Here is a 22,067-nt window from a genome sequence, read left to right as displayed (position 1 = left end):
TTTGTAATTACAGCTCAAATATATTGCTTCATTTACACCCAAAATTGTATTGAATACATATTTTGATTGAATGTTATACAATTTTATTTTTTCTCGAATATATATTTTAAAGTGGTTTGTGCGGCATATATTATATTTATTGGAACGAATATTATTTTAGGCATTTTTAGACACAAATTCATTCATTCTTGATACAGGAAATCATTTTTGAGAAAAAGAGGTAAAAAAAGTCATAACCCTAATGTACATATACACACAACGTTTAATTTTAAAAGTGAGCAACACCTATTTTATTGTTTTATTTGTTCTTGGTGGATTCCTCGCGAGAAAACATTTGACAGTAAATGAAGAGTAAGGCCTGAATTCTCCGTTTGTATAACCCAAGGTACATTGACTTTGTTTGTAGATGCATCAGCACTCAGTACTGCGAAATGTCAACAAATTCAAAAATATTTTGCAAAAATAAATCGATTCTTATTACATTTTGTTCCACACAATTGCATTCTGAAAATTTTAATAAACGTAAAATTCAACAAATTCAACACTGGATCAACTCTATTTTAATTAACTATTTTACTGAAATCCACTTATGTATGTACATATTTTATTTAAGCTTACGTTTTCACTAGTTTATCTTATTATTACTCAACATACATTTGAAATATTTGAATTCAACTGTTAAAAATGCAACCATGTACATATTTAGTATATAGTACCATAAAATTACATATTTGATCTTAATGCCTTATCTATACAACTAATACTAGATGAGTAACTCGCTTCTCATGTGGAGCACTTAAACGAAACCAAATTTAAAGAAAGTCGCTCTCATCAATCATTGAAAGCTTATAATCTCCCACGCTTGGCCAAGTTGATGGATACAGATACTTGAGCTGGGCATAATTTCTAAATATAGAGTCAAGTATAATTTAAAATAATGTTGTCGCTGTTTTGTTCTTCTTTAATACAATTTTTAAATTTAGAGATTTTTTCTTTGAAAAAAGAAAAATAAACTGTGTTCCAAAACCTGCAAAATAGTACTATTTTTTTCAATTTTTCGCTAAAAAACTGATACCGTACTCCATAAAGTAGCAAACATTGCACTTCTCTTATATATATTTTCGGCCGATTTTACGTGTTTGCTGCAACAAACACACTGTATACGTCCGATTTCTATGAAATTTGAAATGTGTGACTAAATGCGGTCTAAAAATCCTTTCCTTACTGGTTCATATAGTAAAAGATATAGTATAGAAAAAAGTATATCTATTCAAACTATTTTTTGTATTTATTTTTATTTTATAAGCGTATTGTTGCCTACTTCAACACAATTAGTTACAAGCAAATCTGAAAATTAGTAGAAACATATTTGGTTTATTTATTGTTTTTAAGACTTCAGTCTTATTGGGCTATAAGGTTCTTTTTGTCAATGAAAAATAAATAGAAATTACTTATTTCATTTTTATATCCGACGTTTCGTTGGGATATTCGGTTTATATTTCAAGAGCAAAAACAATTTTGACTTGGATTTTTGCAAATGAAAGCCCTCATAAATATTTATAACAACAACATAAATACTCAGATTGTGTATGTAGTTCAGGAGGCGGTCTTTAAAGTTAGGATTTATACATTTTACTCAACTTTTAGTTTAAGTTTTTTTTAAGTTGTTGAATTATGCCATTATACCGTATTCTCCTATTTTGTTAGGGATTCGTCGTGTTTTACAAACACATGAGAAAAACGAAACTGATACGAACTTTAAAAACGAACGAAAGCAAAAACATCAGCCATATTATAAAAACAAAACAACAGCATAACAAACAAGAAGGCGTAAGAAAATTACAAAACTTTTCACATTGAGAAAGTTTTTTGTTGTGTTGAGTTTTATATGTATTTTTTTTTTTTTTTTGTGAAACTAACGTTGTCACACAATGGGACATGGAGTCGAAACTATTGAAATTGGAATCCTTCGAGGTCAAATATTTATTCTAGGTCAATTTACTGTAGTAGTAGTATCAAAATACGATCCCATTTTAAAAACAAATTTTGTAGGATTAGCTTTTTAGCCATAACAATGAACTGGTAAATTGTTTTCATCGATTGGATCATAAATGCGGCTTTAAAGAATATTCGTGAAAATGGCTCTTTAGCCCTATACCAATTACTATGGAAGGGGTCAGAGTTTCGTTATATCGTTTATTAGCAAAAGTCAGAAGTCTGAGTCTCGAAAGCATGTGGGCGTTTATTTTTTTTTTCTACCAATGAACAACAATAAATCCCAACAAACCAAATAAAAATAATAATATTATTATTGCAATCGAGAATTCATAAACACTTTGAAACATTGCTTTAGAAAATATATATGAGTGAAAGTCAAAAAAATGTAATATTGATGAAGCGAAGGTTTGCAATATCATAATACGCGAAATGTTACAGTGTACAACGAAATACGACCATAGTTGAACCAAACGAAGTGTTTTTCATCAAAGCTCAAAAATGTGGCTAAAAAAAGTTAATTGGCGTGGAAGCTATGACCGCGTAAATGAATAAAAATAGGTAAAAACACTTTTTACGTTGTTATTCGATTGCTGGTTAAACCGCTTAGCCCACTTAAAGCCACTGATCGTTTAAACGCCACCAAAAATGGTTGCAAAAATTTACGTAAAACTTGGATATTTTCGAACATTTTTGTGGGGTTTTTTGTATTTTCTTATAGTACTGTCTGTTTCTGTCATTCCATGCTCATAAAGCTTTATTTGGCTTATGCATTTTCACGCAATTATCCTAAAACGCAAGCAATTCCAAAAAATCGACGTTTTTGAAATTTTCGACTTTTGATGAAAAATTTAAATATGCGATAAAAATTTAATCATAAATGTTCCATTCATATAAAGTCAGGGATTTGTTAGGAGTATAGTAAGAGCCCAGCAAAAAAAGTCATTACTAAGTAATGACTTTATTCAGTAAAATTTGGCAGTAGTAACTACTTACAAATATACCGTAAAAGTCATTATTTTTACATGGGGATGTCATAGGAAGGAAGTACTTCCTTAAATATGTTTTTTAAGTACATACCACATACCGGCAGTCGAAAAGAAGCTAAAAAGCATAGTTCTATTTTTAGAAAAAATTGAGGTGAAATTATACTCTAGAATTTGTAGTCGGGCACACTAGCTCTGTGTCACCATACTCATTACTTAGTAAGTAAATAGTAAGTAAGGAAGTAACTAGTTATGTGTAAACTGTTATATATATACTGTCTGATAATGCGGAGTGTAATGAGCACTCATTACTCGGTAATGCAAGAAGTAATGACATGTGCTTACCAAATTTTTGCTGGGAGTGTTTTCTCAATCAAAAACCAGGGAATTGGCATGGAAGAATACATCTATATGGTAATATCAAGTTCTTCAAAGTTTTCGGGACTTTAAAAAGAAGGACCGATTGCAGAAAAAAGTCATTTCTTAAAAAATGCTTAAAAAGTTTCAAAAATATCATTTTCATATAAAATTTTAAGTTTTCACGCAAAAATAGTTCTCGGCGCTAAGTGAGTTAAATTACTGTTATCTGCCCAAAGTAAAAGTAGAAGAAACAAAACGAAGACTTCACTTCTAATGTATCACTTTTCAAAATCTCAACTGCATCCACCTTTTATGCATGCTGACATTTTGAAGCTAGATTTTAGGTGTTTTTGTTTTTGTATTTTTGGATACTACGATTAAAGAACTCGCGATTACGCATAATTTGATGTGTGTATTGACTATGTAGTCTATACAGCACCACAGTAAGTAAAGGCCAAACATTTTTGCGACATTTTTTCTAAAAAAAAACAATTTTTTGGGTAAACTATTTACAATATCGTTTTAAGATATTTTAGTTTTTTTCGCGGCCCGGATCATATAAATCATAGATCGTGAAAATCCATCCACTAGAACGGCGAGAACGCCCACTGCAAAACAGAAAAATGTGCGAAAACTGTTTTTGAAAATATCGCGGATTTAATCGCGTTTTCTGTGATCGTTTCCCTTTCAATGAAGAAACTGTCACATAACTCACGTTTTTGCGAAAACAGCGGTTAAAAAAATTAAGTGACAAGGAAGCTGTATCCGATTTATCTCAAAAAATAGTGTGCGATTCTTCATTTACGGTTCTTGATGTATTTTATCGTATTTTTTCATTGTTGATAGTGAAATCGGATGTGCATAAAAAGTGTATGAACTTTGTGCAAATATAAGCGTTATACAGTTCTTTGTACACTTAACTGTAGACGATGCTACATCGCAGCTGCCAAAGTAAATCTTGGTAAATGTATACAAATGAAAAGAAAACCATTCGTTGTATCGGAAAATCGCATGCGCATCAAGTGATTTTGAGGATTTCGCGGTTTACACGATTTTCAAAATGAACATTACTCGATATAGCTTTATTTCAAGATTATACCCCACTTAAAGAACCCAAAATTTATTTGAACGTTCTCCATATCTTCCGCTAGATGTTGGCGTGTATCCGAGAAGCGATTTGAATAAAAAATTAATTTTTTGCGTGAAATTTAACTAAAATAGAAGAATAGCTCCGACCTATTTTTCCCACAATTTCTTCAACTCACAAAATAAATTTGAAAAAATATGTTCTCTTACAAAAATTTTATAAACTCCCTTAATATATATATTTTTGTTTTTGCTATAATATGCAAACCGCTAAACAGATTTGTATAGTTTTGGTTTTATTTGAATCTTCGCGATGTTTAGATTAACCCAAGTAGCAACCCACCAATTGTTTTGAATTCTTTCTTAATTTCCGCTAAAATTTACAACTTTTTCACTAAAGTTATGGGACCTCAGTAAGCATATAGTATGTAGGAAGTCATAAATTAACAATGTTTCTCAATATAATGAAAAGCGTTTTTATAAGATTTTTTCTAATAAAATAACAAAAATTATTATCTCGAACCGATTTGAGGAGAGGATTTTTTTCTCAATCCATGTACCAAAAATCTTTCTTGTAGCTTCAACAAAATTGAATTTTTGTGTGTACACAACATTTTCCTCATAAGAAGGCGTTGTATTTGATGATAAATTTGTTTTGTAAAAACAATTTTTTCGTAATTCGCATACATTTTTTCAATATTTCAGTGATTAATTTCATATCTACGATATGTTAAAAATAAAAATATCAATTAATTTAATTAAATAAAAAGAAAAACAAACAAAGGAAACAATTTAAATCAAAAAATAGGAAATCAAGCTAAAAAAGATACATATGTAAATGTAAATATAAAACAAACTTATTTTAGTGATATCGTAAACTGAAAAATTTAAATTCAAATGAAGTTAATTTAAAGTAAAGAGAATAAATAATCCATAATAACACTGTCATACAAAAGTTGACAAAAACTTTTTGCAGGGGGTTCTGATGCATAAATTTGGTTTTGTGGGAGTCCATGGAAGACGAAAATACCTTTGGTTTCTTTGGGTCACTTGGTTTTTTGATATTATAACGGAAAATGTAGTGAAAACCGGGGTTTCTTGGAATTTCAATTTTAAACGGGCATATAATATTTTTCCACAACGGATTTCTACAGCCTATTTTTTCCTTGAAAGGGGAGAATATTGTCTTTCGAACAAGCCATAGATTTTCAAAATCGGTTAACAAATGGCTAAGTTGTAGTGATTAGAGTGTTTTTTATACATGTTTTTATGCATTTTGGGGTTATCTTAATTGCAGCAGGTAAGGTCATATTAGACAAATATTTGTTCCAGCTACCGGCAGTGTGCGCTTACTGAGAGAAAGTGAGCGTAAATAATAGATTTAAATTTATGCTCACTTTGCCTAATGTTACCCTACCTTAAAAATAATTGTATTCCTATATATACGTATCGTCACCATAAATGACCAAGGATGTGTGATTGAATCTAATACGTACAGCTAAAACACATGCTCTTGCAACATTTCTGCGTTTAAAAATAACAATCCTATTCAAGAAATGTCATTGCAGATATTATTGTAATGAAGGATCCTAAAACCAATCGTTTCCGCGGTTTTGATTTTATTAGTTACTCCCATTCGATAACATCAAAAATGCTCGCCCTCATAAGATTTATATTATACTAGCAAAATGCCCGATACTTTGTATGGGGAAAAGGAATAAAATATTTATTTATTTTAATTGATATTAAATTTCATTTAAGTACTGTTCGCACCCTTACACATCAACAGCGACCCACATTTTAAATTTCAGATTTATTAATTTAACCGCTTGCTAAATACCGTACAGAATTTAACTGCCTTTTAATTCAAATTTCCAAACTGCGATTACATTTCGCAGTTACACACCGAGAACACCATTGCACCATTGGCTGCAAATTTGGACCTTAAATTCTCAGAGGATAGAAGCCTTAATTTAGAAAAATTCCTCTTAAGTCCACGTTTTATTAGAACGGTCCACAGTTTAGGGTATTTTGAACGTTTATCCAAATTTTGCAACCGAAGTAACTGTAATTTTGGAATTTGTGATATCAAAATGTAGAAAATCATTATTCAAAGAAGTTACTTAATGCGTTTTTTGAGACTTTTTAAAACAATAGTCGCATAGATCTAACTAAAATGTTATTTTTTTGTTGAAAAGATACGTCTGATTTTTTTTTTTTTTTTTGATTTCAGTGCATTATTTAGAAATCGACTTCGCGTTAAAATAAAACCAAACAATAAACGGATTTTCATAAACATTCTGACCCAATCTCAACATATTTGTTATTTCAATGCATTGTTGACATCTTTATCAAAATGCCGTTGAAAAATAGGCTAGAAGAGAAGCATTTTACAACAAACATTTTACAACAATGAAATGTTCTGAAGGGTTGGCGAATATTTTTTCCAACGCCTCCTCTATAACTCAGCCATCAGCGACCTCCATACCTCATTTCAGAATTTGTATGCATTTCATAAACACCTTTTCGAAACACGAACACTGACCCTAATATGTATGTATCTTTATGCAACACATCCAGAACTATATCCCAGAACTCTATATGTTCTCCCAAAACCAAATAGTATAACATTTAGTACCTTTTCGTATACATAAGTACGAATTTCCAAAAATACCTCCATATCTCAATCCTATACTCCAACTCCAACCTCCTCCAAAACCCAAATCCTTCACGCCAAGAGTAATCATATTTCCAAATTTCAGTATTCCAACTCTGTACGTTCACCCACATCCAAATACAGTATAGTCTCGATAATCCGGACACTCGTTAATCCTGACAACGCGGTAATCCGGACACTAGCATATTTAACATTGTAGACTCTGTAAGCCGGACATAACATATTTTTCTTGCCTCGATAATCCGGACATCAGAATTTTTTCCTATCTTGAGCTTTATATTCTTATTTATTTCAGTAACATTTTCGTTTTTAGCAATAACAATTGATACTCCAAATAAGAAAAAATAAGTTTTCGGCGCAAATCTCGACTTTTTCGCTAGCCACTGTTGACTCAACTGTGCAGTCAATATGGAAATAATTATCAAATATGTACCTGCTGAATCTGAATCAGTCGTCTGATTTTTTTTACGGTTCAACCATTGATGGCTAACTATGATAAGCAACAGTATTCAAAACCTAATGTTGGGTAGCCTAGTTTCCTGAAAACTCGATGTTGAGTGCACCTTACCCCGATTAGTGCGAATATGCCTTGGGAGCATGTAATGTATTCCAAGGATATTTTACCTAGAAGTTTTTTAAAAACATTTAAAGCGTTGGGATTAATAGCGTAGTTTTTATTGGGATTCAAATCATAACGAGGAAACAAGAAGAGACTTTGCATAGAATTTCAATAAATTATTAAAAAAATCCGTATGGCTCCTCTTATTTTCTTTCATTGACATTTGAAATCACAGGTTGTAGGAACCGTTGTATTGCACTTGCGCAATTATGAAACCAATAGATTTAAATTCCATTTTGTCTTATTCGTAGGCTATTACATTTATATAAAACAATACATCTTTTAGGCTTGGATGACGGGATGAAGTCTTTTGCTGATGTTCATAGAAATGATTAAAATATATTCTCCATAATGAGCAAAGTACATTTAAATTCTGAAGATGTATCGCGAGTCGTAAGAGGCTCAATGTATACATATAGCTTACGAAGTATATATCCATGAAGTAACACTTTGAATAAATATACATAGATCAATTGTATAGAGGATTTAGACGACAAAAATACATAGGAAATAACATCTAAATTACACTGGAGGAATGAATATAAGAACTAAAATCCAGGAAAGCGGCCACCAGTCTTAGAATGGTCGCAGCCCGTGATATTTGCTTAAAATTGATTCGTTTACTTTAGATGTCAGGTTATTTATTAAACGTTCGCTATCAATCATTTAAACTCACAAAAATATATATTTTGTTACTACTCGGTAATCCGGACACCGCCGAAATATGTGGTGTCCGGATTATCGAGATTATACTGTAATATCAATTTTACTTTTATTTAGTACACATACGTACGAATGTCTAAAACTATCTCCTTATCTTAATCCTACACTCTAAAACTACGTTTAGATTTACGAAATCCAATTATAAATCTAAACGTACTATAACAGTAATCTTAATTCCAAAATCAAGATCCCAGTACTATCCGTTCATTCAAATCCAAATTGTAAAAAATTTAGTACCATTCAGTACATTTCACATAAACACCACTGCCCAACCTTGATTCCCATACCAAAGGGTACCACAATTACTACCCTTCTAGTACGAATTACCAAAACCCCACTCACTCACAATTGCAAGTTTCTAGATTCAGCGGTATACTTTGATATACTCGTGTCGGTTTTAGATACTCGTGTATATACGATAGTGTACCTAAGTACACAATTTTGCAGTTGGTACTCGTATTTGATGAGTAGACAGCCGAATTTTATGCAACCCCTATTTTTGGTCCGATTTACCTCAAATTTTGGGACTGGGCATATTTTTGGCTTCTGATTACATTGCAATCGAAACATATGACATATGCAAAATGCATAAATTTTTGCATATGCAAAATTTATGCATCTATATTAATAAAAGAGTAAAGTGATTGACTGACTGACTGACTGACTTAATGATTCATCAACGCCCAGACCAAACGCCTGAAGCTAGAATCTTGAAATTTTGGGTGAGGGTCAGTCTTGGTCCGAAGGGGTCAGATAAGGCTGGGTTTTTGGAAATTCGAACTGGAAGGGTTTGAAAAGTACTAAAAGGTACTAAATATGGTACCGTTTGTATTTGGGGAACCGGTAGAGCTAGAACTTTAAAATTTGGAATGAAGGTCACTGACGGAGTGTAGGAAAGATGTGCTAAAGGGGTTTTAGAAATTCGAACTATAAGTGTACGAAAAGTACTAAAGTGTACTAAATTTGGTACCAAAATCGTATTTTGTGAACGGATAAAGGTTAAAGGTTGAAATTTGGTGTGAAAATCAAGGTTAAAAGGTACGGTTGACATAAGGAGGTGGTTTAGGAAAAGTGTACACATGTGTACGAAAAGCACTAAATGGTACTAAATTTGGTACAATTATGATTTGGGCGAACGGATAGAGCTGGAATCCTGAAAATTTTAATTAAGGCTACTGTTGGAGAGTAGAATGGACGTAGTTTTGAATATTCGTACTTATGGGTACGAAAAGTACTAAATTTGGTACAGTTATGATTTGGGCGAACGGATAGAGCTGGAATCCTGAAATTTTGAACTAAGGCTACTGTTGGAGAGTAAAATGGAAGTAGTTTTGAAAACTCGTACTTATGGGTACGAAAAGTACTAAATGGTACTAAATTTGGTACAATTACGATTTGGCCGAACGGATGGAGCTAGAATCCTGAAATTTTGAACTAAGGCTACTGTTGGAGAGTAGAACGGAAGTAGTTTTGAAACTTAGTACTTATGGGTACGAAAAGTACTAAATGGTACTAAATTTGGTACAATTACGATTTGGGCGAACGGATAGAGCTGGAATCCTGAAATTTGAATTAAGGCTGCTGTTAGAGAGTAGAATAGAAGTAGTTTTGAAAATTCGTACTTATGTGTACGACAAGTAATAAATGGTACTAAATTTTGTACAATTTTGATTTAGGTTGATCGGATAGAGCTGAAATGCTGAAATTTTGAATTAAGGCTGCAGTTTGACGGTAGAATGGAAGTAGTTTTGAAAACTCGTACTTATGAGTACGAAAAGTACTAAATTTGGTACAATTAAGATTTGGGCGAAGGGATGGAGCTGGAATCCTGAAATTTTGAACTAAGGCTACTGTTGGAGAGTAGAACGTAAGTAGTTTTGAAAATTCGTACTTATGGGTACGAAAAGTACTAAATGGTACTAAATTTGGAACAATTACGATTTGGGCGAACGGATAGAGCTGGAATCCTGAAATTTGAATTAAGGCTGCAGGTGGAGGGTAGAATGGAAGTAGTTTTGAAAACTCGTACTTATGGGTACGAAAAGTACTAAATGGTACTACATTTGGTACAATTACGATTTGGCCGAACGGATGGAGCTAGAATCCAGAAATTTTGAACTAAGGCTACTGTTGGAGAGTAGAACGGAAGCAGTTTTGAAACTTAGTACTTATGGGTACGAAAAGTACTAAATGGTACTAAATTTGGTACAATTACGATTTGGACGGACGAATAGAACTGGAATCCTGAAATTTGAATTAAGGCTGCTGTTAGAGAGTAGAATGGAAGCAGTTTTGAAAATTCGTACTTATGGGTACGAAAAGTAATAAATGGTACTAGATTTTGTACAATTTTGATTTAGGTTGAGCGGATAGAGCTGGAATCCTGAAATTTTGAATTAAGATTTATGTTGTAGTATGGGATGGAGATAATTTGGAAATTCGTACTTATGGGTTACGAAAAGTAATAAATTTGGTACAATTAAGATAATAAAATAATTAAGATAATAATACATCGGATAATAAAATAATAATAAATAAAATAATAAAAATTGCTGCTGGAGTATAAGATTCGCTACTATTGGATTGTAGAATGGAAGTTTTTTAGAAAATTCGTACCTAAGGTTACGAAAAGTACTAAGTGGTACTAAATTTGGTACAATTTAGATTTAGTGTAAACGGGTAGAGCTGTAGCCCTGAAATTTCGAACTAACATTGATGTTAGGGTATGGGATTGAGATAATTTAGAAATTCGTACTTCGTAGGCTACATTTGGATTGTAAAATGGAAGTAGTTTTGAAAATTCGTACTTATGGGACAAAAAAGTACCAAATTTGGATTTGGGTGAACAAACAGAGCTGGAATAATGAAATTTAGAATTAAGCTTGCTGTTGGGGTGTAAGATGGAGTTAGTTTTCCAAATTCTTACTTACGGATAAGAAAAATACTAAATTTGGTACAGTCTGGATTTGGGTGAACGAATAGAGCTGGAAACCTTAAATTCGTAACTGAGATTAATGTTGAAGTGTAGGATTAAGGTAGTTTGGAAATTCGTACTTAAGCACTAAATTTGGTATAATTTGGATTTGGGTCAAAGGATAGACCTAGAATCCTGCAATGTGGAATTGAGATTTCTGTTGGAGTGTAGGATTGTGGTAGTTTTGGAAATTCGTACTTATGGGAACGAAAAGTATTAAATTTGGTACAATTGGGATTTGGAATCTGGAATCCTGAAATTTGGAATTGAGATTATTGTTGAAGTGTAGTATTGAGGAAGTTTTGGAAATTCGTACTTATGGGCACGAAAAGTACTATATGGTATTAAATAAGGTACAATTTGGATTTGAGTGAACGATTAGACCTGGAATCCTTAAATTTGGAATTGAGATTACTGTTGGAGTATAGGATTAAGGTAGTTTTGGACATTCGTACTTATGGGTACGAAAAGTACAAAATGGTACTAAATTTGGTACAGTGGGTATTTGGGGGAACGGATAGAGCTGGAATCCTGGAATTTGGTAAGACTACGAATGGAGTGTAGGATTGAGACATGGAGGTAGTTTTTGAAATTCGTACTTATGGCCACGAAATATACCAAATGGTACAATTTGAATTTGAGAGCACCGATTACGCTGGAATCCTGTTTTTTGGAATTAAGGTTACTGTTGAAGTAAAGGATTGAGGTAGTTTTGGAAAATCGTACTATTGGGTGTAGGGACAGTGCTGAAATCTCTATATTTTTTGGATTTAGTGGGAGTACTGGTGTACAATGTTGGTCTAGCTGTTAACATGTTAGGGTGAGATACGGCTGATATTTTTGAAAATCGAACTAAAGCGGTACGAACAGTACTAAAATAACAATAAATATTGTTTAAAATTGGTATAAATACAATAAAATTTTCAGTGTTCGCCATTTCCATATTATATATTGTTTATTTGTTTTTTATATCCTTTCCGCATACGAAGTAGCGGGCACTTCGCTAGTTTTACATATTTTCGTATGCAACAAATATTTCAATAATAGGTAAAAAAATGTTTGTGTGTACAATTTTTCTGTTTAAAATTCTCTTCAGACCAGTCAATAAAATAGAGAAATGTATAACCACAGCCACAACCTTCAAAATACCGAAAATCGGGAGGTATCGTTCTATGGGGGCTATATGAAGGTCTGAACCTAAACCGACAAATATTAGGTGGAAAGTTTTTCACCCCCAAGGAAGACTTAATACCAAATTTCAGCCATTTCTAAGGGATATTGAGGGCACAACCTTCAAAATACCAGAAATCTGGAGGTACCGTTCTATGGGGGCTATATGAAGACGTGGACCTATACCGACAAATTTCAGGTGGAAAGTTTTATACCCACAACGAAGACAAAATGCCAAATTTCAGTCGTTTCGGTGGGATATTGAGGCCACAACATTCAAAATACTGAAAATCGGGAGGTACCATTCTATGGGGTCTATATGAAGACGTGGACCTATACCGATAAATGTCAGGTGGAAAGTTTTATACCCCCAAGGAAGACTTAATACCAAATTTCAGCCATTTCGGAGTTATATTGAGGGCAGAACCTTCAAAATACCGAAAATCCGTAGGTACCGTTCTATGGGGGCTATATGACGGCCTGAACCTAAACCGACAAATGTTAGGTGGAAAGTTTTTCACCTCCAAGGAAGACTTAATACCAAATTTCAGCCATTTCTGAGGGATATTGAGGGCACAACCTTCAAAATACCAGAAATCCGGAGGTACCGTTCTATGGGGGCTATATGACGGCGTGGACCTGTGCCGACTAATTTCAGGTGGAATGTTTTATACCCCCAACGAAGACTTAATACCAATTTTCAGTCATTTCGATGGGATATTGAGGGCACAACCTTCAAAATACCAGAAATCCGGAGGTACCGTTCTATGGGGGCTATATGAAGACGTGGACCTATGCGGACAGATTTCTGTTCTAAAGTTGCATACCCCTAACGAAGACTTAATACCAAATTTCAGCCATTTCAGTGGGATATTTAGACCATAAATCCTTGAATATATTTTTGCATATGGTTTTGCATATGCTCATTTTATGCAGATATGTACAAATATGTCAAAATATGCACGATATGCAAAATATGCAATATATGCAAAAATGTCTGGGCCTAATTCGTATTATTTTGTAATAAAACGAGTTTCTGTCTAATCAGATTTTCTCTACGACCATCCTAACCATATATGCATTTGCATAGGATTCCGCTGTCTATTGATGAGTAAATAACAAGTATGTACCTACTTATCATATTTTGAAATTAGTTTTTCGCACAATGGTTTAATGAACAAGACAAAGACTCGGTTTCACAATTGCATTTTTCCTCAACTTATAGTGTAAACATATAACCGGATTCAATAATCCCACGGGGTTTCAAATGTCAATTTTATTGCGTACACGTAAAATAAATCCTGATTAAGAAGGTTAACTCGTTAAATAACAAACATATGTACGTAAAACATGTTCGAAGATGTTGTTGAACAACTTCCCAGCAAACCAAATGTCTGATGTCCGACACGTCTGAACAATTTCCGAAGCAAAGTCGTTCAGATTTCGTTCCGATTTCTAAACGATTTTTCGGAGAGGAAATAGTTCAGATTTTGTATCGATTTCGTTCCGATTTCGGAACGTATGTCGGAAAGAAACTTCCTTTTCGAATTTCCCAAGGATTTTCTTCAGATTTCGTTACGAAATCGATCCGATGTCGCTCCGACATTTCGTTCCGAAATTACTTCATACAACTTTCGTTAAGATATCGTTACGATTTCGGATCAGATATCGGACGTATCGTCCGAATTTTGTCCCGATTTCGTTACGATGTCGGTACGATTGGTTTGCTGGGTTATTACGACCAACAACCTATGACTGATTTATAACTAGACATCGGATTTTGTATATGTTCATATATTTTTTTTTAAAATAAAGATACGAAGATTCTGAACGTACCAAAATTCGTTCAAAGAAAACTGAATTCAATAACGGGGTTATATTTTGTATTTTGTGCATTTGCAAAATATGCAAACAGTTTTGGGCCGCAAATCGTCGTAAAGCCGTAAAATCGTCAAACATTTTCAAAGTGTTCGAAATTAAGATTGTTGGCCGTTTAACGTCGATTTTTTGCAGATTATTATGTTATTGAGACCCCTTACCACAGTGTGGTGTAGGGTATAAAAACATGGTTATATGTATGGTAACATGGGGCGCCTTCGCCACGTTTTTGTTCAAAATGTTCTCATACCGACACCGTTAAAGTTTTTTCAAATATTATTTTTGGTACAAATATTAGCATATCTTGACTATAAGTTTTGATATATAAATGGTTATAATTTTGTTTTTAAAATATTATTTTTGAGAATTTACAAAATGTGAAAAAAGTGGCGAAGCCTCCCCATCCATGGTTGCAGATTCGCCATCGATATTGAACATTCTCAAACGGACTCTAAAACTGTAATTTACCATACTTATTCCTTAAATATCAACATTATGCAAAAAAGGAACATGTTTTCTATTAGCGGTTAATTGAAGTAGGTGCCTTGAATTTAGGTACAAAAATCATAATATAACTAAAACAAGATACGTTTAGGATAATTTTTGATTTTAACATCATATTATAGTGTGGTATATCTATGGTATAAAGAATTTAAGTTAAACATGACATATTTCGAACATTAACCCACCACGCCCCTATCATGGCGTAGGCGCCCCACCCCTTACATATTTCATAATATTAATATATTGACATTTGCATTTGCTTGTTTCATGCGAATTATTGGGATATATATTCTTCAGTAGTTGTCTTCTAACGGTATAAAATGTGTTTTCGATATCACAAAAGGTAAAGAAGATATCACAAAAAATACCTACCATAATTATTTTTCCCAATACCCTGAAAACACAAAACCACGTGCGTCCGCTATCATACCTATGACACAACTGCCAACTTTTGGGAGATGATAGATCTTCATTAAACTCACAATTTTGCTTTTAACGGATTTTTTCTAGCACTTATATTTTGCGAGAAAATCGGCGCTGGCGAAGCCGCCCCAGTGGCGAAGGCGCCCCATGTTACCATATATTGTAATATAATTTTTTTACTATTAAACTATGCAAAAATATAAAATTTGTTAAATTATCAAATATTTTATGTAAAATTCAATATTATCTTTGTCTTAATTTGTTGCATTTGGCTGGTTTAAACTCAAAGGGACAAAAATCGATGACGAATTTTTTAGGCGGCACCCTCCATACGTGTTTAGTTTTCATTGTTTTGTTTTAAGATTGTCAAAGTTTGAGGACAACTGGCTGCTTCGGCGACCCATACCTCTGGAATGGTTACGTCGTATAAGTTATATTTCATCTTCGACACTTCACGTGCAGCCCTCGTCACTCATTTTATTAATACCGTTTATAACGACTATTGCTTATAGCATCCGAATTCCGTTGGTCCCTTGACCGACGTTATGAGGGATATCGACTTAATTTGTTTACATATTAATATGTAGTTGATGACATTTAAGAATTTATTGGTGTTGTTTTTGTTTCGGTGACTTACCACAAGAGTTTGATAGATACATTTATAAGATCGCAAGATGTATAAATGCACTTAACATACTTACATATATAGAAAAAATAAATCAGGACTCAAGGCCTTCATATGTACGTTACGGTTTCTTAGTGGTTGCCAGAATATCTTCGTTTATGTATACCTTAAATACATACATAACTTTCAGAACATATATAAGAAGAATGTTTGTTGGTAACCAATCTATCGTTATTCCTATAAAAAAACGTTCTACTCTAATTTCGAATTTTTTTGAAACGTCCCATAGTGTTGTCCTTTTTTCTGTTTGTTTTGTGGTAAATTCGCCACAGTAGTATTTTGTGAAAAAGTTTTCCGCACTCACATCGCAAAGCAAACCTCACAAGCAGCATTTGCAATGTTTAGCTTACAGAAAGTCGCCCCTTGCGAATACATGCACACCTTATACTCTTCATTCCATAAACCAAACTATCCCTTGGACAACACTCTCCCCGTCCCATGGAAATCAACTCAACTCGACAAAAAATGAGATCTTATAGCTTGTTTTCAAATGTTTTACAACAAGGAAACAAAGCAATTCAACCACAAGAATGAAATGGCATTTGTAATGTCCAAATATGCTCTCCTGATTCTTATGGGAATTCCATAACAAACAAATACACTAACAAGTGATTGTTGTTGCGAATAGTAAGGGTCAGAATAAAAAAATGCTTGAGGGTGGACCGTGGACCTCTCAAAGTATTTAGGTTGTTTGTGTTTGTGCCTGAGGGAGTAAAAACAAGGCGTTGTTGCATAACCTTCATCACGTTTCGTTTCTGATTTTTCGTCTTTTCAATGCCGACTATCATTCACTGAGGGAGGTGTTTTTATTACAATACAATTACCACCGAAACGATAAGGGGTAGAAGACAAAAACGCCTGGCATTTATCTAATACAGGAAGGCATTTGTTTTACTCAGGTATTTGAAATGGAAGTATAATTCCAAGTTGTTGTAATTTGCATTTCAATGTTTTGAAATAAATCTCTGGTATGGAATAATTCAGATTCAGAGTTTTTTCTATATTACTTTGTGACATACATAGTTACTTAGTGGTAGGCAGATGAGGTATTTAAATAATTTTAGTACTAAACTCGGAACTTTCAGTTGCTTAAATTTGATAAGATTTTTATATATAAATTTCGACATTACTTTTACTATGTATGTATGTATATTGTTTACTATTTATCAATGCCCATATGTAAACATGTTCATCCAGCCATCATTGCAGTTGTCCAATTTATGAACATCGTCTACCTCTAACAAAATCCCCAAAATCCTCATTTAACCCAATTTGTAGTATCCCTGCATTTGGAAGATTGTTGGACGATTTTTTGATCAGTTTATTCTTCTGCGCTTCTTTCCGGCGATCTTTTAGCGAATTTTTTATATAAAATTCGTAGACGATTCTCTACAATTATTGTTTATTATCAATCGCTACAACGAATCTTCTGCTATGTATCTCGGCGATATTTCCGCGAATTTGTATTATGTTTCGCTTGTTGTTAGTGCAGTCGAATAATATATTATTCTTCCGAACCCCGATCACGCGATTGTTACTAAAATTTGTGATTTGGTTCCATATAATTCTCATATACGCATTCTACATATTTTACCGTCATAGGCTGAAGATGTACGATCTGCACTGAATCTACTATTTTTGAAATTTCTGTCAAATTTATAAAGGAAACCATTGTTAAAATTTCGAAATATGTATATAGTACACTCTTTTATGTTCTGAAACAAAGCAATTATTTAAAGCATAGAAGGTAGATACATGAATTACAACAACCAATAAATTTTCAAAAACAAAATAGCAATCATCAAGCTTAACTCTAAACGAGAAAATTAATAAAAATCATTAAAAATGATCTTCGACCAAACAGGCAAAATTTCACAAAATAGTTGTTATTGAAAATAAAATGTCAAAGAAAATATTGAATAACAGGGCCATTCTAAAAATGTTCCCAGGAAATAGAACAAATTTGAATCAAAATGTAAATATAAAGTATTCAGAACTGTCGTAGGTAATTTTTAATATACGTTAAGGATGAAAAGAAGTATTTTATGGTAGCAAATTTCGATGTTTCAAATTTCATGAGTAGACCTTATTACATGTTAAAATCCAAATTTACAAAAAAGCAAAAATACTGTTAATTGTCACTTCTACCTTCTATAAATGTGCCTTGGCATCTCTGTATATTGAAATTTCATTTTCACGAGTTCAATGAAAACAATTAAAAAAATTTTCAAAACAAACCTAATGTAAACACTGATATATAAAGCTTTTCAGAATCAGACGAATACTTTTCATTTTTTATAAAAACGATGGTGTAAGTAATAAAGTGTTTGCATGAATAAGATTAATATGTCATGATCTGGAACTTGATTTTTCTGGATTCCTTTTACTGACTTTCAGAATAATGGCTATTAAATATTTCCTAATTCTGTCTACACAATCATTTTGCTTGGTATAAAATATAGTACCCAACCATACGGTATTCCAGTTTCTTCAGTAGGGATATAATTTCCATATATGATAGGTTTTAGGGGTTTTGACAAACTTTTTAGGATTTATTATGATAATGGAGGATATCCAAAAAAAATAGGGTCATTCCAATACTAATGAAGGAGGAAGTACTGTTCTGTTTTATGTCGTTTCAAAATACTGCACTGGAGGACTATTTCGGCCCCATTACTTCAAACGGTATTTATTTAAACGGTCCATTTTCCGACAATACACATTGAGTTAAATATTCATTCCCTGCGTACTTGTTGGAGGCCGAATCATCGTTGTTTATTTGTTAATATGGCCTCATACATGTACTGTTAGACAATTACTAGACCATTATGACTAAAACAATTGCAAAAAAAGTTGTATTTATTTGTCGCCCCAAAGTAGTAGATAATTCTTATTTTTGACTATATTTATTATGAATCGTAAATAAACGTTGTATATTTTGACGAAATATTGTTTAGAGGATCAATAGCAGGAGATTTGGACAAAAACCCGTATAGTTTTTCCATAATTGCAATTCTCCTGTTATCTAACTGCTGTATATTATTTCGATGTTTTATGGTTCTAGAAATTTTTACGAATCCCTCTAAGAACACATTTAACAAAATAAGCAATTTTTTGTTGTAATTCAATATTATAAATTACATTTTATTTATTGTTAACAAAGACGTGGAATGGGTAGTGCAGTAGTGGGTAACTTTTATCAAAAGGTTACATACCTATGTAGTTAAATAATGGTTTTAATAATTTTGTGTTTTTGCATCTTGTTTCCTTCGTCATTTCATTCAAATACATTGTCCATCACCTGATTTCTTCTTTTATTTATTTGAGAAGAACAACAATATTTATCCGTTAGTACTTAGCTTAATTTCAATCGCAATTTTAATAATATCTTGTTTTCTTTTTTATGATAAATAATGCATCACCAGGCGTAATGGTGCCGGAGGCTCCTCACAGCCATTACGACCCAACGAAGATGGAAGTCATCACCTGCAGGAATATACCTACAAGAAGATAACGGCCTGCGATGTGTGTTCACAGATTTTAAGAGGTAAAGTTTATTCTATTTGTGTTTCTGTTGTTTTCCAGAGCTAAATATTTAAAATAAAATTTGTATATTTCACTCTTTTGGCCTGTCTACGCTCCACAATCTTTTACCACAGGTCATACTCGCCAAGGTTTACGCTGTCGCATTTGTAAATTAAACGCTCACGGCGATTGTGCCTCTCAGTTACCACGTTGCCAACCCAAGCAAAAATTATTGAGACGTCAGAAGAGTACATCGGAATTGGAAAATCGTGTTGATGTCGAAGAGGAAAGTAAGTATGCGGAGTTGCCCCTTAATCTGAAACGTGAAATAAATTGAATATCGTTGATTCCAGTCGAGACAGATATGTTTGCTTTTCCATTCGCTCAAGTCGTTGCTTAATCATAAAAACCGTATTATTGTTATTCCAATTTCATTTATATAACATAAACCACACATTTGTTTAACTAACAAATCGTCTGTAGCTAGTTAACTAGTTAAGCTAGAAAAAAGTAATTCGCTTAAAAGCCCTCGCTATCACTCAGTCTCTGTGGCCATTCTTTGGACTTCTTTTGGATTTCTGATAATCCTAAAACTAACAAAACTATTGCCTTTTTTGGGACTTACTGAGAATTATAAAAAAAATACGGTACTAGCCCTTGGAAGTCAACATTTATTTCCAATTCTTTCTGAAAATCATTAAAAATACACGATTGTTTTCAAAGGCAGATTTTTGCCATAAAACTGATCAAAATAACATCTCGTTGAAAGTAAAAATACGAAAAATAAAAAAAAAAATAAATTAAATATTAAAAGGATTTTTTCTAAATATAAAATATAACAACAAAAAAATCCTCGTGAATAAAAAACCCTTCATTTAAGTCCAAGGCCGAAACCCTTTTTTTCTTGGAACAATATTGTAGGTATTAATATAGCAGCGCGAAACAAATAATGAAACTACTATTGTCTTATTATTACACTACAATAATATAAATTTATTTAATATTGTTTTTTTTTTTTTTTTTGCTAACACCGGGAAGTTACGTCAGAGGTCAAACATGATTAAGCAAAGCTAAAAAAAGTAAAATTGCAGAGTTTAAAGGTCGTGCAGCAAAATTCCTGCAAACAATCCCACATTCTGTTGTCAATAGGATTTTTGGTCTAACTGCAACTTACATAAACACATGGGTGTAAAACATCTGTCTCATATGCCGAATTTAGAATAAATTTTGACTCCTCCCGTTTTTTTTTTTTTTTGCAATAAATATTTGCAAAAACTTACACATGGTTATAAATGCGTTTACTGGCGATATTATGCCAAAATAGCCTGTTATATGGCACATATCCGAAGTGTATATGATGTATTTAGACATACATCCGGTCAGTTCTTGAATCTAATGAAGTTCATGCTTGCAGCACAATTTCTGAACACAAAAATACAATTTTTTGTACAAGGGGACAACTTCTGTTATCTTTCGCTCAGATAGATCGCCAAGTACAATTCACGTCGTCACGTAACTTAATATTCATATAAGTTGACCAAAAGCACTCGGTTTCACAAAAACAATTCCGAACATGTTTTTTTTTTCAAAATTTCTATAAACCAATGTAGTCTTTCTTTGAAATTAATGTTTTCCTAGAATGGCTTTGTGTGAATTTATCAATTTTATGTACATTTAACATCTGCTGATAACCTCTGAGTGATCTGCTTAATTACTCGTATGATTATTTCTTGCAGTAGACGCAATGTTCCATGCACCTATATCTCTTCTTATGACAAAATGTTTGTAGCCAAAAAAATTAAAGAATCATGAGTGTAGTGATTCGGCGTTACATCTTTTTACATGAAAGAAGTCATGATTTATACAAGGGCATTGTGCTGCGAGGATATGGTCTAATTTGCATCTTGATCTTCTTGATGCATAAACAATAAAAACTCACAATTCCTTATCATGTTTTTTTTGCGGTTTAGAAATCAATTTGTACGAAAATTCCAAAAAATTATATATGTATGTGTATTGAATTCGATTTTGGGAGTTCCGATATTTTGTTTAGGTCCACTTTGGATCACATTTCTAAAAATAAATCTTTTTTTAATGTTAGACATGTGTTGTTGTTGATATCCTGTCAAATGTAAATATAGATGGGATATAATGCTCTACTTGTTAATGCTTATTGCACCCTTATTCTGATTAAAAAATCGTATATCAATTAATACAAACAACTCGTTGTAAATAATGTAATACTCGTATATGTGCGATTTTACTTCACACATTTCATATTATAAGTGTTAATAACACAATAATACATATAGAGGTGTAAATGTATCGAGTACCACTGTATGTAAAAAAGAGTACCTTCGAAATGCTATTTTTTTTCGCAGCTGAATATTAAATTATTCAATATTCATACAAAAGAACTCAGCTAAAGCAATTAAAATTCTTTTAAATCAAGAATGCCAATC

General features: G+C 32.7%; 1 protein-coding gene across 1 annotated transcript in view; it reads left to right on the top strand.

Moving 5' to 3' along the window:
• Nucleotides 1-22,067, top strand: part of Stacl (SH3 and cysteine-rich domain-containing protein) — a 427,746-nt gene that overhangs the window by 322,937 nt on the left and 82,742 nt on the right. Inside the window, 2 exon segments of the mRNA XM_073988359.1 lie at nt 19,506-19,627; nt 19,740-19,895. Coding sequence (XP_073844460.1) covers nt 19,506-19,627; nt 19,740-19,895 — 278 coding nt within the window.

The sequence above is a fragment of the Musca autumnalis genome, unplaced genomic scaffold (genome assembly GCF_047663935.1).
Source record: "Musca autumnalis isolate F117 unplaced genomic scaffold, ASM4766393v1 scaffold_5, whole genome shotgun sequence".
NCBI classification, from domain to species: Eukaryota; Metazoa; Arthropoda; class Insecta; order Diptera; family Muscidae; genus Musca; species Musca autumnalis.
This window is presented reverse-complemented; position numbering and strand designations above follow the sequence as displayed.